Below are 27,525 nucleotides of genomic sequence, written 5' to 3' on the forward strand. Positions count from 1 at the left end.
ATGGGTCATTGGTGATTCCTCCTTTGGGTAAGAGATTTGTATTACTTTTGTCAAAAATTTGGGCAATCTTGCAGGATTTTTAACAAAATTGTTGATATGTATTAATAGACACAGATGAAGGCAAGTAAATTTTTATACCAATAACTATGAATATTATCACTGCCAATACTTTTCCAGTTCTAGGTATTCTTCATAACTGCTTTCAGCATAAGCATCGTAACTAACGGTGTTTGCATGTCTTCAGTTGCGTGAGTGCATTCTTTTCTTTCCCTAACCCAACTTGCTTCTTGATTGTGTGTCACCCTGTTCGACCAGATATTAGACGGAAAGTTCATTATCTCTGTATTTGTTGGTAATTCTGTGCTGTGGATGGTGAAATAGTGGTGCTTCAAATTTAGTTTTAATGTCCTGTATAAACCTTTCTCATTGTTCCTGAAGTTGATCATTTTCTTTGTCTGACGCATTTCATGTATCAATTTAGTCTGGCTGTGTATGCACCGAGCTTTTTCTTTAGTGTATCCATAAATTCTACAATGCTTCTGTTAGGTTGATCATATCTTGTATGGATCAATTATTATTAACTTTATTATTAAAATGCCAGTTATTTCTTGTAGTGCAGAAGAACTTCTTGTTGGAGGGCAGATCATTGGAATCAATTTTTAATTGCTGATATTAAATGTGTGCTAGTGTATTGATTATATACTCCCTCCTTCATATTCAGCTTTACTGAGGTGATCCTGCAGCTTGTGCTCCCACATTGTTTAACATCAACAGCCAAAGATGAATTTCTCCCTTACCAACTAATTACATTAGTTTTACTGACACTGAGCCCTGTACCCAATTAAGTGCAGGTATGGTTAGTTGAATAGCCTTATTCTTTACTATGAACTTTATGATACAACAAGCAGTGAAATGTATAGCATGGTGGAATTATAAGAACCACATGAAGATTATGTCAATGATTAGTAGAGGGCAGATTACTGTGCATTTACGTAGTGAGGAACAGGGAAACAGGACATTGAGTACAGGAGTGTTGGTTCCAAGGAACCAGATGAAAGACAGTAGAAGTATCCCAAATTGTATGCACTTTAGTTGTTGTTAAATAGATCATGATTAAAAGTCAAAGTTTAAGCCAGAACTATTCAAATGTAATCTTTTATGTATTGAAATTAATTAACTTTATAATGCAGATTACATTGGAAACAATCATAAACTGAACTATAAATACTGATTCAACAAAAAATGTCTTACGAAAACTGTTGAACGTCGTCTCATCAGTACTTCTCTATCCACTCCAGGGTATGAAGGAGTTAACTTGGGCTCAGGAAATAAGAAATTTCTAGTATCATCTTCATAGTTTGCCAGTCTTTCATTTCCTACAACCAGGAAATGAAAATACCATTCGTTACAATTGACAAATTTCCTTTTGTGGTCACTTGCCAGTAATCTTTCAAATGATTCATCATTAATTATGCAAGTGCTGTCTTAAAAATATATCTGCCGCACTGACATATAAAGATTGATGTAACTGCATATTCAGAAACCACAAATAGTGTTTGGGTGTACTATCTGCTTTCTTCCTAAAATTCTAAAACATGGATACTTATTTTCCAACTGATTGTACATTAAACTCATTCTTATCCTCACGACAGCTTAATGCTAACTCTATTACAAGACTAGACATTAGGGAATATTTTTGGAATTATTCCTGGCTCACAAATTTTAATGTTAAATTAACAAGGCTGAAAACAATTTAAACCAGCTAACACAAATTTAATCTATGATAAGAGGTCACCTACAATTAATGTTCTAATTTGACACACTAACTGTGGATAATTGACCACAAAGACTGGATATCATTAAAATGAAACAAAATATTCACAAGGATAAAAAATTTTTAAAGATCTGAGAAGTCTGCTGAACAGTAATTGAACATGGCCACAAAGAGCAAAAATAGCATTAAAATACAATTTGAACCAAAGATTGATTTCAGGTAATGCGAATACAGGTAATTTCAGGAACTTGTACCTCAGCAGATCTTAGTTTTAGACTAGTGATAATATGTGAAAAAATTAGAATAGTATTCCAGTTTCTGACATCAATGAATAGAATATTATGCATATTGAATCCAGTACTCTTTTACATATACTAGTAAATAGGTTTATTATTGTCACATGTACTGAGGTAAACAACCTGTTTTGCATACTGTTCATCTGGATCAGTTCATTATAACAGTGCATTGAAGTTAAAGCATACAAGATAAAGCAATAAGAGAATGCAGAATAACAAATACACAATGCTAGAAGAACGCAATAGTCAGGCAGCATCTATGGAGTGGAACAAACAGTAGACATCTCGGGCAGTGCAGAATAAAGTCTTTCAGATACAGAGAAGTGCAGTGCAGGTAGACAATGAGGTGCAAGATCATTATCTCACGAGGGACTAGTGAGATAGAAGCTGTCCTTGATTCTGTAGTATGTGATTTCAGGCTGTTGTACCTTCTTCCCAATTGGAGGAGGAAGAAGAGGGAATATCCAAGGTTGGATGGGTTCTTTGATTATGTTGGCTGCTTTATCAAGGCAGTAAGAAGTATGGGCAAAGTCCATAGAGGGGAGGTTGGTTTCCATATGTTCTACTGTGTCCATACTCTCTGCAGTTTCTTGCGGTCATGGGCAGAGCAGTTACCCAAGCTGTGATTCATCCAGATAGGATGCTCTCTATGGTGCATTGATACAAATGGGTGAGGGTTGAAGGGGCTGTCAAATTTCTTTAGCTCCTGAGGAAGAAGAAGCGCTGATGCACATTCTTGGTCATGTTGTCACTGTGGTTGGACCAGGATAGGCTTTTGGTGATAGTCACTTAGGAAAATAAAGCTTCCACTCCTCTCAATCTCAGCAATGTGGATGAAATGCATGTGCATTTCCCCCCTTCCTGAAGCCAATGACCAACATTTTTGTTTTAATAACATTGAAGGAAAGATTGTTGTCATGACACCTTGCCATTAAGCTTACTATTTCCTTCCTGTCCTCTGACTGCCCAAAATAATGGCAAACTTGAAGATGGTGTTAGAACAGAATCTGGCTATGAGTGCATAGGGAGTAGAATGGGGGCTGAGGACACAACCTTAAGTGACTTCAGTTTTAAGGATTATCATGAGGAGCTGCTGCGGTCTATCCTTACTGACTGAAGTCTGTTGGTCAGGAAGTCAAAAATTCAAGTATGTGGAAAAATCAGGTTGGTGCTGGATCGCAAGGAAGGCAATATCTAGCGTGCCAATGAGATGGTTTTTTATAGCAATTTGTGGTTGAGTCCACTAAGGGGTCAGCTATTCTGGATTGGGTGTTGTGCAATGAACTAGAATTGATCAGAAACCTTAAGGTAAAAGAACCCGTGGGGCAAATGATCATAATATGATCAAATTCACACCAAAATTGGAGAAGGAGAAGCTGAAGGCAGATGTATCAGCATTACAGTGGAGTTAAGGGAATTACAAAGGATTGAGAGAGGAGTTGGCCAGAATTGACTGGAAAAGTATACGGGCAGGGATGGCCACAAGGCAGCAATGGCTGGAATTTCTGGAAGCAATTTGGAAGGCACAGGATCCATACATCCCAAAGAGCAAGAAGTATTCTAAAGGTAAGGTGATACAACCATGGCTAACAAAATAAGTCAAAGCCAACATAAAACCCCAAGAGAGGGCATATAATAGAGCAAAAGCTAGTGGTAAGATAGAGAATTGGGAAATAAAGATGGAATACAAAAGTAAGTTAGTTAAAATACTAAAGAAGATACTCAAAGTTTTTTTTCAGATATGTAAGGTATAAAAGAGAGACAACAGTAGTCATCACTGAAAAATGATGCTGGAGAGATAGTATTGGGGGAGAAGTAAATGGTGGATGAACTGAATAATTATTTTGCATCAGTATACGCTGTGGAAGACAGTAGCAGAATGCCAGATGTTCAAGAGTGTCAGCGGGCAGAATAGTGTGAAGTTGCCATTACTAGGAGGAATGTTCTGTGGAAGCTAAAAGGTCAGAAGGTAGATAAGTCACCTGGACCAAGTGGTGTATGCCCCAGGATTCTGAAAGAGGTGGCTGAAGAGATCTTGGAGGCATTAATAATGATCTTTCAAGAATTACTAGATTCTGGAATGGGTCCAGAAGACTGGAAAATTGCAAATGTCACTCCACTCTTCAAGAAGGGAGAGAGGCAGAATAAAGGAGGTTGGAGGCCAGTTAGTTTGACCTCAGTGGTTGGAATGGTGCTGGAGTCAATTGTTAAGGATGTGGTTTCAAGGTACTTGGAGGTACATGATGAAATAGGTCATGGTCAGGATGATTTCCTCAAGGGAAAATCTTGCCTAACAAATCTGTTGGAATTCTTTGAAGAAATGACAAGCAGGTTGAAATCTGATAGGGAGAAAATAAAGTATGAGGTAGCGATACTTCAGTGGAGTAAGGGAAATTACAGTGCTTTGAGAGAGGAGTTGGCCAAAATAAATTGGCAGGAGCTGCTGGCAGAGATCTCAGCAGAGCAGTAATGGCGTGTGTTTCTGGGGAAAATGAGGAAGGTGCAGGACAAGTGTATTCCAAAAATGAAGGAATACTCAAATGGTAAAATAGCACAACTGTGGCTGACAAGGGAAGTCAAAGCAATTGTAAAAGCAAAAGAAAGGGCATACAGCAAAGCAAAAGTTAGTGGAAAGAAAGAGCATTTGTTGCAAAGTTTGCAGATGATACAAAGGCTGGTGGAGGGGCAGGAAGTGTTGAGGAAACAGGTAGGATGCAGAAGGACTTAGACAGATTAGGAGAATGGGCAAGAAATTGGCAAATGAAATACAGTGTTGGAAAATGCATGATCATGCGCTTTGGTAGTAGAAATAAATGTGTGGACTATTTTCTAAACGGAGAGAAAATCCAGGAATCTGGGATGCAGAGGGACTTGGGAGACCTTGTGCAGAACACCCTGAAGGTTAACTTGCAGGTTGAATCAGTGGTGAGGAAGGCAAATGCCGTGTTAGCATTCATTTCAAGGGGTCTAGAATACAAGAGCAAGAATGCGATGGTGAGGCTTTATAAGGCACTGGTGAGGCCTCACCTTGAGAATTGTGAACAGTTTTGGGCTCCTCATCTTAGAAAAGATGTGCTGGCATTGAAGAGGGTCCAGAGAAGGTTCACAAGGATGATTCCAGGAATGAAAGGGTTATCATATGAGGAACATTTGATGGCTCTGGGTCCGTACTCGCTCGAATTCAGAAGAATGAGGGGGGATCTCATTGAAACCTTTTGAATTTTGAAAGACCTAGACAGAGTAAATGTAGAAAGGATGTTTGTCATGGTGGGAGAATCTAGGACAAGGGAGAAGAGCCTCAGGATAGAGGGGTGCCCTTGCGGAGAAATTTCTTTAGCCAAAGGGTGGTGAATTTGAGGAATTTGTTGCCACATACAGCTGCAGAGGCCAGATCATTGAGTGTATCTAAGGTAGGGATTGATAGGTTTTTGACTGGAAATGGCATTAAAGGTTACGCAAGAAGGCTGGGAACTGGGGATGAGGAGGAGATGAAACAAAGGATCAGCCATGATTGAATGGCAGAACAGACTCTTTGGGTCAGATGGCCTAATTCTGCTCCAATGTCTTATGGTCTAGACAAAGTGGAATTGATGTTGTGTATTTGGGGTTTCAAAAGGCCTTTGACAAGGTCCCACACATGAGGCTGTCTGACAACTTGTGAGCCCATGGTATTACAGGAAAGATTCTAGCACGGATAAGGCAGTAGCTGATTGGCAGGAGGCAAAGTGTGGGAATAAAGGGAGCCTTTTCTGGCTGCCTGCTGGTCACTAGTGGTGTTCCACAGGGGTCTGTGTTGGAACTGCTTCTTCTTTTTATGTTATATGTCAATGATTTAGATGACAGAATTGAAGGTTTTTTGCAAAGTTTGCAGATGATACGAAGATAGGTGGAGCAACAGATAGTTTTGAGGAAGTAGAGTTGCTACAGAGGGACTGAGGCAGATTAGGAGAATGGGAAGAAGTGGCAAATATAACCATATAACCATATAACAATCACAGCACGGAAACAGGCCATCTTGGCCCTCCTAGTCCGTGCCGAACCCTTAATCTCACCTAGTCCCACCTACCCGCACTCAGCCCATAACCCTCCACTCCTTTCCTGTCCATATACCTATCCAATTTTACCTTAAATGACACAACTGAACTGGCCTCTACTACTTCTACAGGAAGCTCATTCCACACAGCTATCACTCTTTGAGTAAAGAAATACCCCCTCGTGTTTCCCTTAAACTTCTGCCCCCTAACTCTCAAATCATGTCCTCTAGTTTGAATCTCCCCTACTCTCAATGGAAACAGCCTGTTCACGTCAACTCTATCTATCCCTCTCAAAATTTTAAATACCTCGATCAAATCCCCCCTCAACCTTCTACGCTCCAATGAATAGAGACCTAACTTGTTCAATCTTTCTCTGTAACTTAATTGCTGAAACCCAGGTAAATACAGTAAATAATGAAATACAGTGTAGGAATGTGTATGATCATGCACTTTTGTAGAAGAAATAAAAGGGTTGACTATTTTCTAAAAGGAAAAAATATATAAAAAACTAAGATGCAAAGGGACATGGGAGTCCTTGTGCAGGATCCCCTTAAGGTTAATTTGAAGATTGAGTCTGTAGTGAGGAAGGCAATTGCAATATTAGCATTCATTTCAAGAAGACTAGAATATAAAAGCAAAGATATAACGTTGAGACTTTATAAAGCACTAGTGAGCCCTCACTTGGAGTAATGTGAGCAATTTTGGACACCTTATCTTAGCAAGGACATGCTGACATTGGAGAACGTTCAAAGGAAGTTCGTGAAAATGATTCCAGGATTGAATGGTTTGTCATACGAAGAGCATTTCATGGCTTTGACCATTAATTTACTGGAATTCAGCAGAGTGAGAGGTGACCTACTTGAAACTAATTGAATAGTGAAAGGCCTTAATAGAGTGGATGTTGTGAAGATGTTTTCTATGGTGAGAGAGTCTAAGACCAGTGGACACAGCCTCAGCATAATGGGGCGTCCTTTTAGAATAGAGATAAGGAGGAATTTCTTTAGTTAGAGAGTGGTGAATCTGTTACAGACAGCTATGGAGGCCAAGTCTTTATGTATATTTAAGGCAGCAGTTGATAGATTCTTGATCGGTCAGGGTATTAAGGGTGACAGGGGTGGGGGGGAGGCAAGAGGTTAAGGCTGAGAGCTAAAGTGGACCAGCCGTGATGAAATGGCGGAGCAGACTCGATCGGCAGAATGGCCTAATTCTGTTCCTATGTCTTATGGTCCTATGATCCAGCTTCAAAGGGTGTCCCAGGTCTGCAGTTTGGAGATGAGTGTACTTGGAATTATATTATGAAGGTAGAGCTAGAGTTAATGAATAATAGTTATGTACACACTCCAATAGCAATGTGTTGTGTTTATAAAACTTACGTCTAAGATAATAAAAACAATCAAGTCTCTTTATTCAGCATTACTCAAACTCCCTACTCACTACTATTCACAATTGTAATTCTGATGGAAGTAAGTATTTTATTTACATCAGGGGGTTGATTCTTTGTATTCTGGTGTAAAACACTTATAATTTTGGTTGGCAATGCTTCATTACATGGCTGCACTCTCAGATGCAAAGTGCTATTCATTTTACAGTTCAGTAGCAGGACAATACAATATAGGATAGCTCCAATCAAGAACAAAATTCTCCAAACTTTAGTTCATTGTCCAATGCATATTGAGGGTTAATGATAAAAAATGGACATGGTAAAATGTTTAATGCTATAAGTTGTTATTGATAAATACTGTATACATTTCAGACTGCAGATCTATATAGAACCATAGAACCATGGAACATTACAGCACAGAACAAACAGGCCCTTTGGCCCTTCTTGGCTGTGCCAAACCATTTTTCTGCCTAGTCCCACTGACCTGCACCTGGACCATATCCCTCCATACACCTCTCATCCATGTACCTGTCCAAGTTTTTCTTTAATGTTAAAAGAGAACCTGCATTTACCACTTCATGTGGCAGCTCATTCCACACTCCCACCACTCTCTGTGTGAAGAAACCCACTAATGTTCCCTTTAAACGTTCCCCCCCTTCACCCTTAACCCATGATCTCTGGTATTTTTCTCCCCTAACCTCAGTGGAAAAAGCCTACTTGCATTCACTCTATCTATACCCATCATGATTTTATATACCTCTATCAAATCTCCCCTCATTCTTCTACGCTCCAGGGAATAAAGACCTAACCTATTCAACCTTTCTCTATAACTCAGTTTCTCAAGTCCTGGCAACATCCTTTTAAACCTTCTCTGCACTCTTTCAACCTTATTAATATCCTTCCTGTAATTGGGTGACCAAAACTGCACACAATACTCTAAATTTGGCCTCACCAATGTCTTATACAACCTCACCATAATATTCCAACTCTTATACTCAATACTTTGATTTATAAAGGCCAATGTACCAAAAGCTCCCCTATTACTACCGCTCTCCTCTTCTTCACCCCTCCCTTCTGCACTGCAGAACCAGACGCAGTGCCAGAGATCCGGCTGCTGCAGCTTGTCCCAGATAAGTCATCCCCCAACAGTATCCAAATCAGTATACTTGTTGTCGAGGGGAATAGCCACAGGGGAGCCCTGCTCTGCCTGCCTTTTCCCCTTCCCTCGCCTAACGGTAACCCAATTACCTGTGTGCTGCTCCTTTGGCATAACTACCTCCCTGAAACTACTATCTATAAACTCCTCATTCTGCTGAATGATCCGGAGATCATCCAGCTCTTGCTCCAGTTTCCTAACACGGTTTGTTAGGAGCTGCAGCTGGATGCACTTCTTGCAGGTGTTGTTGTCAGAGAGACCGGAGGTCTCCCTGATTTCCCACATCCTGCAAGAGGAGCATTCCAATATCCTACCTAGCATGCTCTCTACTCTAAACGAACAAAACAAAACTTACCGGAAACTACCTTCGCCTCTGCCTCACAAATCTCTGTTTCTAATTGGCAGCCAACATGTAGAACATAGAACAATACAGCACAGTACAGGCCCTTCGGCCCACAATGTTGTGCCAACCCTTAAACCCTGCCTCCCATATAACTCTCCACCTTAAATTCCTCCAATTTATTTCAGGAAATCAAGACAAACATTTGTAGCATGAGAATGATCCATCATTGAAGCCCCACCACTACTACTATTTACACTTGTACGGTGAATGATGAGAATTCTTAATAGCTTACTAAATGAACAAATTTGTCATGTGGAAGAAACATGATTTTTAAGCAAAATATAATATCGAACATTTAAAATCAAGAAGTAAACTGTAAGAAGATGTTTATAATCCTATCCACGCTGTAGAGACAAATTACAAAATGGGTGACTGCTTTGCAGAACACCTGTTAGCTAAGAATGACAGTGATCTCCTGGTCCCTCTTAAATATAATTCAACATCTCAACCCCATTATGCTCTTATTATTAAAAGCAAATTTCTAACACACATGTTGTTATGATCTTCAGTTTGGAAAAAGATGAATGAGCATAAAACTTAAATTAGAATACAATGAATGGTAGCATCAATTTGAATTACTATTATTCCTCTCAGGCTAAGTCTTTTTCCAGCATTCAGCTATGGTCAGGCTTACATACAATAACAGATTGCAAAATGAAGTCAGGCGCATTGCCATCAATTGTACATCCTTTCCTGATGAGCTTAACACACTATTTGCATATGTTAAGCAGCAGGATGCATCACCATCCACCCTGACAGCCTCCAGTCCACCTGAATCTATAGTCACCATTCAGGATGTAAGATTAGTCTTCCAGAGGGTGAACCTGTGGGAAGCAGGGGCCTGCATGGTTTCTCTGGCTGTGCCCTTAGGTCCTGTGTGGATCAGCTGGCAGAGGGACTTGTAACCTCTCCCTGCTTCAGGTTGTGGTACATTCCAGCTTTAAGAAGAATATTGTCATCCCAGTACCCAAGAAAGATAAGATAATGTGCCTTAATGACTGCCGCCTAATGGCTGTAACACATCATGAAGCGTTTTGAGAGCCTGGTCTTGGGATACATCAACTTCAGCTTTTTAGAAAACCCCAATCCACTGCAATTTGTCAATACCAGAACAGGTCTACAGTAGATGCCTTACGCTCATCTCAAGAGCACCAAGACAATAAAGGCAATTACATCAATATTGACTACAGTTCTGCCTTCAATACTATTATTTCAAGCAAACTCATTACCAAACTCCAAACCCTGGGTATTGATAACTCCCTCTGAAACTAAGAACAGGCAGCAACACATCCACTGCAATTATTCTAAATACTGGTGCTCCACAAGGTTCAACCCTCAGCCCTCTATTCAACTGCCTGAACACTCATGACTGCATGGCCCGATTCTGCTCTAACTTGATCTACGTTTGCAGAAGATACCACTGTAGTGGACTACATCTCAAATAATGATGAATTGGAGTCCAGGAAAGAGATAGAGAGCTTTGTGAAATGGTGTCATCACAGCAACATTACCCTCAATGTCAATAAATAAAAGATCTGGACATTGACTTTGGAAAGTGAGGTGGTGCACATGCCCCTGTCTATATCAACAGTGTTAAGCTTGAGAGGGTTGGTGTCCTGGTCCAGCCATATTGATGTCACAGCTAAGAAAACTCACCAACACCTCTACTTCCTCAGGAGGCTAATGAAATTGGCAAGCCCCCATTTACTATTACCAATTTTATTGATGCTCTATAGAAAGGATTTCTCTGGATGCATAATGGCTTTGTATGGCAACTGCTTTGCTCATGACTGCAAGAAACTGCAGCAAGTTGTGGACATAGCTCAGCATACCACAGAATCCAGCCTCCCCTTTAAGGACTCTATCTAAAACTTCTTGCTGCCTCAGTAAAGCAGCTGGTATAATCAAAGACTCACCCACCCCAGATATTCTTTCTTACCCCCTCCCATCAGGCAGAATGCCAGGAAACATGTACCAGCAGGCTCACTTCTATCCCACTGTTATCACACTCTTGAACAGAGCTCTTGTATGATGAGATGGGCTCCTGCCCTCACAAACTATCTTGTTATTATCTTGAACATTATTGTTTACTTGCACTGTATTTTTTGGTAGCTGTTTTACTTTTTGCTGTTTTTTTTGCCTTATCCCAGCTCATTGCATTGTGTAATAATGTGATCTGTATAACAGTATGCAAGACAAGCTTTTCACTTTATCTTGGTACACATGACAATAGTAAACGAATATCAATAAGAATACCAAAACTATAACTCAAGACAACCTATACACAACCTAGTAAACGTTAATCTCAGGATTGATACATAAAGCATGAGTAACCAGATGGCTTACTTTTGTGATTTCTCTGAACACGTGGCAAAAGTGGACAATATCATATATTGCAAAGAAGGTATTGCAAATAATACTAAAAAATATCAGAAGGTAGTTCACCTGGTTACATTAGTAATTAATTGTAGGATAAATAACAAATACCATAAATGAACACAATATTTATTCCTGCTGCTGTCATGTGTACAGTTATTAAAAAGAATTCGATGTGGACTAATTACATCTGCTTTTGTAAAAAAAACTAGGAACACTATTGTACTTCAATGAATAATACCTGAAGGAGTGAACTGTATTAACTCAAACTTTGTACTATCACCTGAAAGAAAATAAATCATCATTAGCAAAGTTTTAGAATTTGTAGAAATGTATATTAAATATAAAAATGCATGAGCAGCATCTATTTGCCTTCAATAGTGCAAAACTAACAAAGTCAATTTCCCTATTTATGTTGTAATTTTACCTAAGAATTCTTCTGTAGAAGTTCTATTTGTTTAGTGTAAGCTCATTAAAAGGGGTAACTTCCAGGTAAGAATGCTATTGTAGTGAATTGTACTGAACTCTGGGTTAAATTGGAAACTGTTAGGCATTTTCACTCACAAAACATTCTTGAACTCCTTACCTGGAGTTACACGCTGACTACGGTTCTTTGCGGGAGCGGGACCTGCTCTTAGGGTTTCATAACCCGCCGTTGTTGTTCAGCATACCCAGGGCTTAGCCTAAGAGTTTGGCTCGGCTTTGGAGGCGTAGGAGCTTGGGGCTCTGGAGACAGGTGGATTGAAAGTTGGTGTCACGGCAGGAGACCTGTGTGTCATTGGGGGAGTCAGAATATCTGCAGCTGTGTGCCCAGATCTTTGGGCGAAGTCTTTGGGGTAATTGCAAGTCTGTGTCTTTGCTCATGCTTGAGAGCTTGGTGGTGGATGCCGATGCTTTTTTTTTTTTGCTGGTGGGGGGAGGAGGGATTGTTGCTTGATTCCACTTATGCGTCAGAGGGAGGGGAGCTGGGAGGGGTACTTTGTGGTTCTAACATTTAACTGTCGTTCATTCTTTGGGGCACTCCTCTGTTTTTGTGGATGGCTGTGAAGAAAAAGCATTTCAGGATGTATATTGTGTACATTTCTCTGACATTAAATGTACCTTTGGAGCATTTGAAACTGAAGGTGTGATTTACACCAAAATGCACATGCACATTGCAACCCATGCAACTTTTCTTCAGTGTATTATTTATGAAATTATTTAGAGATGCACCTGTAACTGGACTGCCAGTGTGCATTATCAAACATAGGACTAGAAGCCCACTTAAATAGGTTCCACTCAAGATACTATCTCTCCTTTGCACACCACCCTTTTCTTCCCTAATTGCGAGTGACAGCGCAGGTTAAGCTAAGTACTGTCAAACATATTTTGCAGATTTGACTAGAAATGGGTTTTGAAGATGCATTTGCTAACTTCGACCTCCCATTAAAGCTCATTGTGGTTTTTTTTTGCTGCATGTAGCCTGATCTTTACATCAACCCAGAGGAATTAACATCCATAACTATTCAATTTCTTTTGTGGTTGTGTTATGAGGACTGGCTTAATTTTTCTACTTCTTCGACTAGGACTATCACTATAGCATACAAAGACATAAAACCTGTTCTCTTCCAAGTTCAGTCATTCTTTACTCTTTTCCAGGTCAAATTCATTTCCTCCATGATTGTCAGACTTAGTGAATCATCACCTCCCATTTACTTAATGTATAGTAGTTTCAATTGGAGCTGGTTATGTGCCTGGATCATGCTGAGTACTCAGCCCATGAACAGTACAATTAGTACTGGCCAAACATAGAAATCATTCAAATGAGAATGCAGGAGGAAGCTGACATTCCCCATAGAAAGTTTTGGTTGATCAGATATTATGATCCTAATTCTTTGTTTCTGGAATCACCCAAGGTATGAACCCCATGATTTGAAGACAGGAATGCTACAATTAATTCAAACTGAGTTCTTGGTTTAGTCTTACCTAACTTAATAACTGCTTTCATTTTTGTAGAGAGAACAAGGTAAAACTTCTTATAGAGCTTATTGAGTTAAATATATCAGTTTTTACTGTATAACACTGAGATAAATTTCAAATACAATGTTATTTTTTGCAAATATTACTTACTACCAACAATAATGATTTTGATATAAAGTTATTTGTTTGTTATTAGATAATGATTGATTTTTTTTTGTACATACGTTCTAAGAATGCAGCAACATCAGCAGGATCAACAATATCTTTCCCAAACACCTGTTGAAGGGAATGGGGTAAATTAAATTGTAGGATACAGATTATAAATGAATATGTTATTAAATAGTATAAAAGCAAAACATAGGAAGCAGTTATTCTATCAGTGGTAAACATTGCCAAAATCACACAAGATTTTATTTAATTTATACATGCCATGAAGGTTGTCAAGAATATTCAGAGATAATCAGAGTTCTGAAGAATGAATCCAAAAAGGATCTTGGATGCAATGTAGGCAATTATGTCAGAATTTACCTAGATTAGTGAAAGTGACAACATCTGGCCCAGTCGAGAAATTTTAACTTTCTGTGGTTTGATTTCAAGGATAACATTCAGGCATGAGCTGATAAATGGCAAATACTGTTTACACTGCAAAAGTGCTATGCAAGGACCATCTCGCCTTCACATTTAAAGGCATTTGGTCTCTGAATATTAGCCCAGAGACATAATCATTATACTAATTTACCCTTTTCATCAACCATTGTTATACATACAATTCTGTATTTAATTTCATGCATCAGACTCATCTAATGTATTACAAACACAAGCAAATACCTCACTTCTGCTCTCTCATCAATCCACATAATCACTTGTAGAAGAGAGCACAAAATGCTAAAATGATGTACTGTCGAGGTCAGATGATCTGACAAATTTGTGTCCTTCTAATTAAAAATAGAGAAATGAAACATACCGACAGCCCTCCTGAAAAAATAATAGGTATTTCTCACACACATATACTGATACAACTTTGTCAAAGTCTGAACAATGAGAAGAATTAATGCAATTATCAAGATTATGACCCGGCTAAGATTAGATCTTATCCCTTTCTTCTACCTTCTAGGGCATTTACTTACACAACAAATATCACAGAATATCCAGAAGGTTAACGCCCCAGAGGACCACATTTTTTTCTGAATGTCCATCAACATAGGATCTGTAGCTTATCCATCAGCCTAAGTACTGACAATTTAATAGCTCCACTTGAAAAGTCAGTTGGTTTTTAACCTGGTAATTCAAAACAAAATGAATCTTTCCTTAGGCAGTAGATGTAAGAACATAATAAATAGCATCTGGAGGATGGGAGCTCTACCATTCAATAAGATCACGGTTGTACCACCTTCTGGTGGTAATGTCTTATCCTTCAATTCCAATTGTGCCTAAAATTCTATCAATCTTGAACACATTCAGCAATCCAGCGTTCACTCCCTTCTGGTGGAGTTCTACCGGTAATCTATCCATTGCACAAAGAATTCCTTTTTCATCTCTGTCATGAATGACTGCACATTATTTTGAGAATATTATGTCTTGTTATAGACACTCCAACCTGAAACAACTATCTGCAATTAAGCTGCTTTAGAATTTACATTTCAATGAGATCTTTCCGCATTCTTCTAAAAATCAAGAGAGTGTAGGCCCCTTTTCCTTAATATTGCGTCATATGCTAAATGTGCTGAACTCTTTTTACCAACAGGACACTGCTGCTTAGTTGGTGAGATTGGCTTTGAACACAATATCCCAGACATGTTCTCCTCAGAGCTGTGTATAATTTGAGCATAAATCTCTTACTCTTGTACTCAGTTGTTCTTGTAATAAAGACTAACTGCTTGTGAGCATCCAAACTAGCTTTCTGCAGTTTGTTTCCAAGGATAACCTTCAAGTATTGACTAATAAATGGCAAAAACCGCTTACACTACAAATGTGCTAAATAAAGACCATCTCCGTTTTGCATTCAATGTCATTATCTTTGGTGAATCGCTTAGTATCAGCATAAGACCAAAAGACTTAGGAGCAGAATTTGACCATTCAGCCTATCAAATCTGCTCCCCTATTCTATTGTAGTTGATTTACTATCCCTCTCAGCCTCACCTCCTGTCTTCTCCCCTTTGAAGCCCTTACTAAAATATATCAACCTCCACTTTAAATATAACCAATGACTTAGCCTCCAGAAATTTTGTGGCAATGAGTCCACAGATTTAACACCCTTTGGTGGAAGAAATTCCTCCTCTCTCTGTTCAGAAGGGATGTCCTCCTATTCTGAGGCTGTGCCTCGGGTCCTAGGCTCCCACACTTAGGAAATATGCTCTCCACATTCACTCTATTATAGGCCTTTCAATGAGATTCCCCCCCCCCCATTCTTTCAAAATCCAGTGAGTAAAGAGTCAGAACCATCAAACGTTTCTCCCATGTTAACCCTTTCATTCCCGTGATCATTTTGGTCAACCTCCTCTGGACCCTCTGCAATGTCAACACAGCAGAGCTAAAATAGAAGCCTAAAATACTTCCAGTGCAGTCTGACCAATGCCTTATAAAGCCTCAGGGTTACATCCTTGCTTTTATGTTCTAGTCCTCTCAAAATGAATGCTAACGTTACATTTGCCTTAACTACCACCAACTCAACCCGCAAGCTAACCTTCAGGGATTCCTGCATGAGAACTCTTAAGTCCCTTTGCACATCTGATTTTTGAAGTTTCTCCCCATTTCAAAAACAGTGTAAACCTCTACTCCTTCTTCCAAAGCACATGTCCATACAATTTTGTACACTATATTCCATTTACCCCCCTTTGCCCAAACTCCTAATATGTCTAAATTCTTCTGCAGACTCCCTGCTTCCTGAATACTACAAACCCCTCCACCTATTTTTGTATTATCTGCTAACTTGGCCACAAAGACATCAATCATCCAAATCATTGACCTACAACATGACAAAAAGTGATCCCAACATTGACACATACCATTTCTCACCAGCAGCCAACTAGGAAAGGCCCCTTTTATTTCCACTCATTGTCTCCTTCCATTCAGCTAATCTTCTATCCATGCTAGTATCTTTCCTGTAAGTCACCACTGACTAGAAATTTAACTGGATCACCTATATAAATAACTGCTTATAAGAACAGGCTAGAGATTGGGTATTCTGCACTGAGTGACTCAGATCCTAATTCCACTATCTACAAAGTTAAAATCAAGAGAGCGATGGGGTATTCTCCATTTGTCTGGAAGAGCAGCTCTAACAACTTCCAAAAAGCTCAACGTGATTCAAGACAAAGCAGCCCACTTAAGTTGAACCCATCCATCACATGCATTGTGGTTACACTGTTCATCATGTACAGCATGAAGTCCACGGTAGCCACTCACCTAAATTGATCCAACAGCACACTGAATCCCATAACCTCTACTAAAAAAGGACAAGGGTAATAGGTACATGGAAACACCAGCACCTGCACATAGGCTTCACACCATTCTGACTTGCAAACATATTACTGGTCTTCCATCATCAGTTGGCGTACACACTGAACCTCCTTACCCAATAAGACTAGAAAAGCACCTTGAACCGAAGAGCTTCAGCAATTGACAAGGGTTTCTTCTCAAGAACAATCTAAAATAGGGAATAAATGCTTTCTTTGCTAATAATACCTAGATCTTGAAAAATTAATGAAAAAAAACAATGTCCTTCTAAACATCAATCAGTTTTAAACTCGCATGGTATCCTACTTTTCTACTTTTTCTATCCAAGTAGAAAACTTCAAATTTTTGCTCATTCCAATGTACATGTCATGTCCTTGCCTATTCATTTAGCCTGAATACCTCCTGCAGAACACCTCTGCCTGCTTCTTACAGTCCACTTAGATGTCTAGCAACAACAGCTTTGGGTATATTACACATGATGTCCTCATCCAAATAGCTGAAAAAGATTATGAACAGTTGGGGCCCAAACACCAATCCACGTGGCACCACAATAGTCACAGCCTCAATACAAAAATTTATTCCTAATCTATTTTCTGACAAATAATCATCAATTCCATGCTATAATATACTGTACTGTGTGGTTTAACTTTACTTAATTGTCTCTTGTGTGGTATGTTACAGGGCTTTTGAAAGTCCAAATATATCACATCAACTAGTTCACCTATTCTGCTCATTATGTTTGTTATATCTTGCTTGATCTCCTTATGGCTGAATTTGTATAACATTGTTGTAAGTGCAGTTGTCTTCCCCTGGTGATATTATAACCAAAAGTTCTGAGAAGAGAGTTCTCAACAGCACTGCCTCCAAATCAGCATAAATAATACATGACATTGAAGCAGTATGATTCACAAGATCATTAAATTGTAACTGCCTGAAGTTATGAACATGTTTGACCAAAGTAATATGATACTGTTTACTTCTTCACCCATAACAACATCCTTTAAGACTTAGGTTTTTGTAATTATATAAAGCCTTTTCTGGGTGGCTAACATAGACCCTTGGAATTAAAATTAGGGTAATGAGGAAATGGCAGAAGCTTTGAATGACTATGTTGTGTCAGTCTTCATGGTGGAGGACACATCTAACATGCCAAAGAGAGATGTTATGGATGTGATTGGAGGTGAGGACCTCAATACAATAGCTATCACTAAAAAGTAAGTGTCGCGCAAACTTGTGGGCTTGAAGATAGATAAGCCCTGTGGCTCTGGTGGAATGCATCCCAGAGTACTGAAAGAAATGGCAGACATTATAGTAGAGGCTTGGTGATAATTTACCAAAATTCCCTGGACTCAGGGAAGATCCTGGCGAATTTGAAGACAGTGAATGTCACACCACTGTTCAAAAATGGATGTAGGCAAAAGGCAGGTAACTAAAGGCCAATTAGTTTTACATCTGTAGTTGGGAAAATGCTTGAAGCTATCATTAAAGAAGAAATAGTGAGATATCTGGAAATAAATGGATCCATCAGGCAAATACAGCATGGATTCAACAAAGGTAGGTCCTTGTTGACCAACTTACTGGAGTTCTTTGAGGATATAATGAGCACAATGGATGGAGGGGAAGATATGGATGTTATTTATTTTGATTTCCAGAAGGCATTCAATAAGGTGCCACATAAAAGACTTATCCATAAGATAAGGATGCATAGAGTTGGGGGTGATGTATTAGCATCAATAGAGGATTGGTTAACTAATAGAGAACAGAGAGTTGGGATACATGGGTGTAACTCTGGTTGGCAATCAGTGGTGTGCAGTGTGCCATAGGGGTCAGTGCTGGAATTTGCAATTGTTCACGATATACTGTACATTAACAATCTGGAAGAGGGGACCGAGTGTAGTGTATCTAAAAGTAAACTGTGCAGAAGATATGGAGAGCATACAGAGAGATACAGATAAGTTAATTGAATGGACAAGGGTCTGGCAGATGGAATACAATGTTGGTAAATGTGAGGTCATCCACTTTGGAATGAAATATGGAAGGGCAGGTTATTATTTAAATGGCAAAAAATTGCAGCATGCTGCTGTGCAGAGGGAGTTGGGAGTGTTTGTGTATGACTCATAAAAGGTTGGTTTGTAGGTGCAGCAGGCTATCAAGAAGGCAAATGGAACGTTGGCCTTCATTGCTAGAGGGATTGAATTTAAGAGAAGGGAGGTAATGCTGCAGCTATATAGGGTACAATACTGGTGAGGCCACACATTGAGTAATGCGTGCAGTTCTGGTCTCCTTACTTGAGGAAGGATATATATTGGCTTTGGAGGTGGTGCTGAGGAGGTTACCAGGTTGTTTCCGGAGATGAGTGTCCTAGATTATGAGGAGAGATTGAGTTGTACTCACTGGAATTCAGAAGAATGAAAGATCTTATAGAAACATATAAAATTATGAAAGGGTTATAAGAGGCATTGTTTCCACTGGTGGGTGAGACTAGAACTAGGGGACGTAGACTCAAGATTTGGGGGAGTAGATTTAAGACAGAAATGAGGAGGAACTGCTTTTCCCAGAGAGTGGTGAATCTGTGGAATTCTCTACCCAATGAAGCAGTGGAGGCTACCTCAGTAAATCTATTTAAGACAAGGTTGGATAGATTTTTGCATAGTAGGGGAATTAAGGGTTATGGGGGAAAGATAGGTAGGTGGAGGTGAGTTCATGGCCAGATCAGCCATGATCTTATTGAATGGCTGAAGAGGCTCGCTGGGCCAGAAGACTTACTTCTGCTCTTATTTCTTATGTTCTTATCCTATGGACCAACCTGCCATTTTTTTTTTTTGTTTCACAGTGATCAGCAATTCATTAGAGAACATAGTAAATGGATGTACAATGAGTGATTTGCAAATAAAGGACACTTTCATATAAATAGCTGGGTGGTGTGTTTGCTGTAATTCTGGTATTGGAGATGATCACAAGATTTTACTAATTAGGTGAACCTCAGGTGAACCTCTGTAATATTCCAGGTAGCTTGTAAGCAGCTAGAGTGGCAATAGATCTCCTGTCTTTATCTTTCTGTTTATCCTCCTTAAACAAGGATATGATGAACTGTCTGACCATATTCCCCTCTGCTCTGTAATATCTACAATTTTGGATGTACTCACAGTTGACTTCTGCAGGTTGTGTGCAGAAACTTGTCCAGGTACAATTCAAAGGCCTTGTGGTATTAAACCTTGTGGTCACATACTTCTGGTTGTAGTAACCCTGTGCTTCATTAGCTAAGTTTCTCATAGGAATCATACATTAAGTTTGAAGTGGACTTCTATAAACTTTAAATTTGTTGATGTAAAACAGTGCAATTTACAGATGTGAAATGACTGAGTTTCACCTGCTTAACATAGTGGAATTGAAATTAAAATGTTTGGCCTCTGGGAAGTTCTGCTTTTGGTGAATAGATCAGAGGTGCTCGATGAAGTGGTCCCCCAATTTATGATGGGTCACAACAATATTGAGGATGCCGCATTGGGAGCACCAGACACAATAGATAACCCCAGAAGATTCCCAGGTGAAGTGTTGCCTCTCATGGAAGGACTTTGGAGCCTCGACTGGAGATAAGGTAGGAGGCGTATGGGCAGGGGTATCACTTAGATTACTTGCAGGACTAATGGATTGCCTCACAATCAAGCAGGAAGGTATGTCCTGGATACCTTTAAGCCTTCTGAATGCTTTTGGGGCTTCAAACCAACAGCCAATAGCAAAATTACTATCCACTCTTGACATACTCAGAGGATAGCTTTGATTATGAGAAAGGTTTAGAGTCAGAAATTGAGTCTTTTGCTTAAAATTATGCAACCTTTGCTTTGCAGACAGTTTTTATGTCGAATGTCCAGACCTCTTAAATGGTGAACTTCAGAAAGTTGATGATATGGATTCAATGATAGAATGTTGGGTAATGAGACAAAGTCATTTTCTGGCACTTCAGTAGTACAAATTTTAATGCACTTATCTTCCCAAAATCTAAAAGATGAAAAAATCTTGTTGCATGTGATGCCAAATTACTTCACTGTCTGAAAAGTTGTGAGAAGTATGTAAAGCTCTATGGACATCAGAAAATATCTCTAATTCTGACTTTATGATGCAGGGAAGATGTTTGAACGCATAATTGGTTGAGTCTAGAGTGTTGCCATTATGAATTTTTATGGAGATAACCCAAAATTAAGTTGACTGACTTCCATTAGCTTAACAATCTTCCTGTGTGCAAGATACAACTTCAGTTGGTACAAAGTTCTGTAAAAACAAAAGAAAACTGCTGTTGCTAGAAATCTGAAATGAATACATGAAATATTAGATATAGATGACAGGTCTGACAGCATCTGTGGAAAGAGAAACATAAGTAATTGTGTTGCCTTCAAGGCGTTTTTGTTTAGTTTATTATATTTTCGCTTTAGTAATTCATTTGTTATCATTTTCTAGTTAAAGTTAAGGTTGTTTAAAGTAAATTCATTGTCTGTGATATATTGTGGCATGCGATGACGTCACCCCTGTTTCGCCGCATCTTGTGGGAAAATACCGGTTTGGAGAAACGGGAAGGAGGGGGCTTATATGTGTGCAGGATCAGCGCGAGAAAAGTTTTCTTTCTACGCACTAGAAACATCAGAGAATCAACGCCGTAAGTTCATGAGATAATCGATATGTTGAATTAAAAATGTTAATGCTGATTCTATTAAAAGTAATGATGATTGATAAAGTTTATGTTTTTGGTTATTTAAAGAGTTGTGGATAGTTTGTGTTGAAGTGTATTTAAAGCCAGTCAATGGCGTAGGTAGGTTCTGACTGTATGTTGCACTTTAATGTAATATAGTGTTGCAGTTTTACTTTTGCAAGTATTTATGATGTAAATGTGATGTCAAGAAGGAAACAAATACTGTATATATTTTGTATTGTTTTATCAACAGTTTTCACCATACGTTAATGTGGAAGAGTGAACAGTAAACGGTTAATCTTACTGGGACCACCTCATTGACTGGTTCATGCTTGGTGTTTAGTTCAGAGTTCTTTTACACCTGTGCGAGAACACTATAGTAATATTTCAAGTTGACCGCCTTTCTTCAGAACTGGAAAAGCAAAAAAAATAAGCATGTTTCAAGTTGCAGAGGCATGGGTGGAGTGGAGAGAACTAGAGGACTACTGAAGTTTCTTCATCACAGACTACCTCCAGCATTTTCTCGTTTAAGTGCAACATGCTTGACTTTAACTTTATTGGGTATTTTTGATGCCACATCACCGTCAACTGTTGTCATGATGACAAGAATGCTCATTTTCAAATTATATCTCTGGAATTTCTGAGATTTTGTTAAAGATTTTCCAGTCATTGAGTCAAAGAGCAATCAGCACAGATACTGACCTTTCAGCCCAATAAATCTATGCTGATCACATTTTCACCTACTAAATCCTAACTTCCAGCATTTGGCCCAAATCCCTCCAGCACTCTTCCCTCTTTTTAAATGTTACTATTGTACCAGCCTCAACCACTTCCTTGGGTAACTTATTCCATATACTCCCTGTGAAAGGCCCCCTCAGGTCCCTTTTAAATTTTTCCCTGCTCACCTCACCCAAAATCTATACTGGTGAAAAGATTATAACCATCTACCTTATCTATGGCCCTCATAATTTTAAACATTTCTATAAAGCCACCCCTCCTCATTACCTCCTAATTTTGGGTCATCTGCAGACTAGCTGATCAAGCCTTATAACTAATGAATAACAAGGATCTCAACACTTGCTCTTGAGGCACACTACTAGCCAGTGTCACCTTTCTGCAAAACAAAATTTAATTACCACCCCCTGCTTCTTACCTCCAAGCTAATTTTGAATCCAGCTAACTAGCTTAGCTCTTCCTGGATTTCATGGAACATTACCTTCCATCTAAGCTGCCATGGGGACCTTGTTGAAAGCTTTGCTAAAGTTCATATAGTCACCATCCACCCTCATTATTACTTTCAGGTTACCTCTTCAATGAATTTTAAAAGGTACATCAAACATAACTTTCAAAACACATAGCCATGCTGACTCCTCCTAATCATACTTTGTCTGTTCAAAATCTGGTAGATCCTGGCCTTAAGAACTTGCTCCAGTACCTTCCCCACCAGAGATGTCAGGCTGACTGGCCTACAGTTCCCTTGCTTGTTTTTGCTACCTGTCTTACACAATGGAACAATGTAAGCCACGTTCCAGTCTTTGAAAGTTTCACCAGTGGCCGACAATGAAGAAAATATCTCTGCAGGGGCCTCCAGAGTTTCTTCTCCAACCTCCTAGAAGTCTGCGATAGTGCTCTGTCAGGCCTTGGGGCTTTATCTAACCTAATGTACTGAAGGGTTGCAAATACCTCCTCCCTGGTAATATGAATGTTTTCCAGAATATCTACATTTGTTTCCCTTTTCTCTTGAACAACCATGATTTCTCGAGTAAACATCAAGGAAAAAAAGTCATTAAAAATTCCACCCATCTCCTGCGGCTCGAGACATAGATGGTTTTGCTGATGTCTGAAGTCATGCTGTGGAACAAGAAATAGTGATTGGTTTCTGGATCCTTCTTAGATGGAGCCTTTTTCAATGAATTATATTATTAATGTTGCCAATGCATTTTATAGCACCAGTGATCCAGGTTCAATTCCAAAGCTGTCTGTAAAGAGTTTATACATTGTTCCCCACAACTGTGTGGGTTTCCTCTGGGAGCACCAGTTTCCTGCCACATTCCAGAGACGTGCAGGTTAGTAGATTAGTTGGTCACTTGGGTGTAATTAGGCAGCATGGGCTTGTTGGGTCAGAAGGGTCTGTTGGCATGTTGTATAAATAAATAAATAAACAAATAAAAGCGGTTAAACTTTATCATGCTGCTTGAAAAGTCAGCTGTGCTTGTCAGTTGCTCTTCATCCTCAGATATTCACCTCAGAAAATACAAGATTTCTGCATGTTTTAGTTTCAAAGACATTAGAAAATACAATGCCTCAACCACTTACATGGCTCATCCTCATTTACTTCAAGTTCACTGTTATCTACTTTTACTTCTTCTCTAACCTATTAAAATACATGAGCAATAACATGGAACTGTAGGGGACAAGGGGAGTGGGAAGAGCTACAAGATCATTAGAGAGGGAGATGGAAAAGAATGAAATAGACAGATAAGGAAGGTGTTTTGCTAGTCATTCTACTCTGCCCTATCAACATAATCTTCATCTGCATTGAGTTTTGTAGTTATGGTTACATAGGAAAGGAGTGAAGAAGCTAATAATTTCTGAACAATAAGTTTAAGGATAGAGGGAAAGAGAAATAGGCTATACCCTGGTTTGACAAGATGCCAGCACCAAAGAGAGGATTGAATAGCTGAGCACCAAAACTTTTTTTTTCTTCAAAGGAATAAGCAATTTAAAGTTGAAAATTACACCTCATTTAGCAACATAATCAATGTATGACACTTTGACAAGAAAGAAAAGAGAACAAGGATACCAGTTAAAGATTGCTTGGCACATGATTTATGATTTAAGTTTATTTGTCCCATGTGCAATGAAATATACAGCAAAATGCATCATTGTCCCTGAAGTAAAGAGCTATAGGCTGGAAGGAGTGAAAGTGGAGGAGCTTTGGATTGCACGTGCCAGTTACTTCTGCTGAGTAGATTGTGTGACCTTGGCTTGCTGAGGGAATCGGGCCTGCAGTCCTCAGAGTCATCTGATGCTTGTGGCCGGAGTTGGAGACGTCGTAAGCGGTGTGCGAGGAAGCGGAAGCGAGGCGAGCGGGCAGGAGTCCGTGCCAGGAAAAAAGTAAGACCTAGCCGGCTGGCCCTCCCGTCCATTCTGCTCTCCAATGTCTGCTTGCTGAGGGAATCGGGCCTGCAGTCCTCGAAGTCACCTGATGCTGGTGGCTGGAGGTGAGGACATCATAAGCGGTGTGCAAGGAAGCGGAAGCAAGGTAAGTGGGCAGGAAGGAATTCGTGCCAGGAAAAAAGCAAGCCCCAGCCGGCCGACTCTCCCGTCCATTCTGCTCTCCAATGGACATTAAATTGGACTACATCTGTGGCAATGAAATACTCGGCGGGAGCACAGAAATGGATGGAATCCCGGATGCCGCCATTCAGCTGATTATTTATGTAACAGATTTTCCCCTAAGCCATCGGACTACCAACCTACTGACATCTGCTGTGCCTATTGTTTTGTTTATTATTTATACCTGTTTATTACTAACACTGTTCTGTGTTAATTTATGCAGCCCTGGGTATGTCTGTAGTCTAGTGTAGTTTTTGTGTTGGTTTATGTAGTTCAGTGTAGTTTTTGTATTGTTCATGTAGCACCATGGTCCTGAAAAACATTGTCTCATATTTACTGTGTACTGTACCAGCAGTTATGGTCGAAATGACAATAAAATGTGACTTGACTTTGACAGCATACTTATCCGGATACTGAAAACCTGTGCAAACTAATTGGCTAGAATGTTCAAGGACATCCTCAACCTCTTACTGCTGTGGTTTGAGGTTCCCACCTGCTTTCAACGGTGTTTCAATCATACTGGTGCTCAAGAAGAATAGTGTGACCTGCCTCAATGTCTTTCACTTAATAGCACTCACGTTTACCATAATGACGTTTTGTGAAAAGTTGGCTGAGGCTAGAATTAATCACTGCCTGAGCAAAGACCTGGATCTACTGCCACGACAGGACAACAGCAGACACAATCTCACTGGCACTCACCTCTGCTTTGATGCATCTAGACAACTGTAAAACTTATGTCAGGCTATTATTTATTGATTACAACTTGGAATTCAACACCATCAATCCCTCGGCACTCAAATCTTGGGGATCCGTACCTCGCTCTGAAACTGGATCCTCAACTTCCTTAATTGGGAGAGTACTGTCAATGATAATCAATAGTAATACCTCCTCCTCGCTGTCAATCAACACAGGCATACTTGAAGCCAGCATGCTTAATCTATCCTTCCAGGATAAACACAACTAAACTGTACTGTATAAATTCGCCACTGACCACAGTTATCAGTGGAATCTCAGATGGAAAAGGAGTCACAACATTATATAGTATATAGCATATAAACATATTCCATCCAAGCTAGTCCCATGTGCCACCATTTGGCTCATAACTTTCAAAACTTTTCCAATCCATGTGCTAGTCTAACTGTCTATTAAAAATAGTTATTGTACCTGCCTCAATTACTTCCTTCAGCCTCTCATTCTGCACAGATATCACACTTGGTATAAAAGTTGCCCTTAAACCTATACTCTCAAGCTTTTGATTCCCCAACTCTGGGAAAAAGTGCTGAGTGCATCCACTGCATCTGACTCTTCATGAACTCATACACCTCTATAAGATCACCCCTGTCTCTTCTGCTTAGAAGGATAAAGTCCTAGCCTGTCCATCCTCTCCCTATAGCTCAGTTGAGGAACAGCCTGGAAAATTTTTACTGCACTCATTCCAGTTTAGTTCCTGTAGCAGAGCGACCAAATCTGAACACTATGAGTCCTGTATCATGACCACCTAATCTTTATACTCAGTCCCATGACTTTAGAAGACTCGTCTGCCGAAAGCCTTCTTCACCACTTGCCTAACTGTGACCCTACTTTCTCTGAACCATGTACTTGTACTCCACCATCCCTCTGTGTTATTAACATTTCCCTAGGCCTTGTCATTCACTGTGGAAATCCAATCTAGATTTGACTTTTCAAAATGCAACACCTTGTACTTATCTGAATTATACTCCATTTGCTATTCATTTGCCACCTACTCAGCTGATCTAGATCCTCCGATCCTCCTAAAGAAGGCTTACAGGAGTGAGATAGATCGGTTGGTTGAGTGGTATCGCAACAACCTCACACTCAGTGATAGCAAGTCCAAGGAATTGATTGTAAATTACAGGAGAGGGAAGTTAGACAAACATACAGCAATCTTCTTTGCAGAGTCAGTGGTGGAAAAGGTGAGCAGTTTCAAGTTCCTGGGCATCAAGTCAAGTCACTTTTTATTGTCATTTCGACCATAACTGCTGGTACAGTACACAGTAAAAATGAGACAACATTTTTCAGGACCATGGTCCTTCAATATCTTGAAGGATCTATACTGTGCCCAACAAGCTGAGACAACCATGAAGAAGGCACATCAGCATCTCTCTTTCATTAGGAGATTCTGTATGTCACCAAAGACAAGATGTATGATGGAGAGGACTCTTTGACTAGTTGTATCATAGCCTAGTATAGAGTCTCCAATACACAGGATCACAAGAGGATGCAGAGGATTGTAGACTCAACTAGCTGCATTCCTGGTACAAAACTCATCCCCACATTGAGGATATCTTCAAGAGACAGTGCCTGAAGAAGGTGGCATCATCCCTAAGGACCCTCACCATCTGGGACATGCCCCCTTCTTGTTACTACCATCAGGGAGGTGTTAGAGGAGCCTGAAGGCCCATATTCAGTAATTCAGAAACAGATTCTTCTCCTCCACCATTAGCCTTCTGAAGAGTCCCTTGATACCTTTTCATTATTCCTTTAGTTTTGCACTATTTATTTAGCTTCATAATTTACAATAACTTTATGTCTGCACTGTTGCAAAGCACATTTCATATCATTTAAATCAGTGAATATAAATCTGAATCGGATTCTGCTTCTGAGACTACACTGTGAAGTGCTTGATGTACAAGTTGCTTTAAAGGA

General features: G+C 39.6%; 1 protein-coding gene across 4 annotated transcripts in view; it reads right to left on the bottom strand.

The window, feature by feature from the left end:
• The window catches only part of spata6l (spermatogenesis associated 6-like), a 100,755-nt gene that overhangs the window by 62,091 nt on the left and 11,139 nt on the right, over positions 1 to 27,525 (bottom strand). For all 4 annotated transcript variants that reach the window (XM_059969988.1, XM_059969986.1, XM_059969989.1 and 1 more), the window contains 3 exons: positions 13,604 to 13,655; positions 11,662 to 11,703; positions 1,252 to 1,376 (listed from right to left, as the gene is read on the bottom strand). In XM_059969988.1, coding sequence (XP_059825971.1) covers positions 1,252 to 1,376; positions 11,662 to 11,703; positions 13,604 to 13,655 — 219 coding nt within the window. The remainder of the gene's footprint in view (positions 1 to 1,251; positions 1,377 to 11,661; positions 11,704 to 13,603; positions 13,656 to 27,525) is intronic.

Source organism: Hypanus sabinus, chromosome 5, assembly GCF_030144855.1.
Source record: "Hypanus sabinus isolate sHypSab1 chromosome 5, sHypSab1.hap1, whole genome shotgun sequence".
Classification (NCBI taxonomy): Eukaryota; Metazoa; Chordata; class Chondrichthyes; order Myliobatiformes; family Dasyatidae; genus Hypanus; species Hypanus sabinus.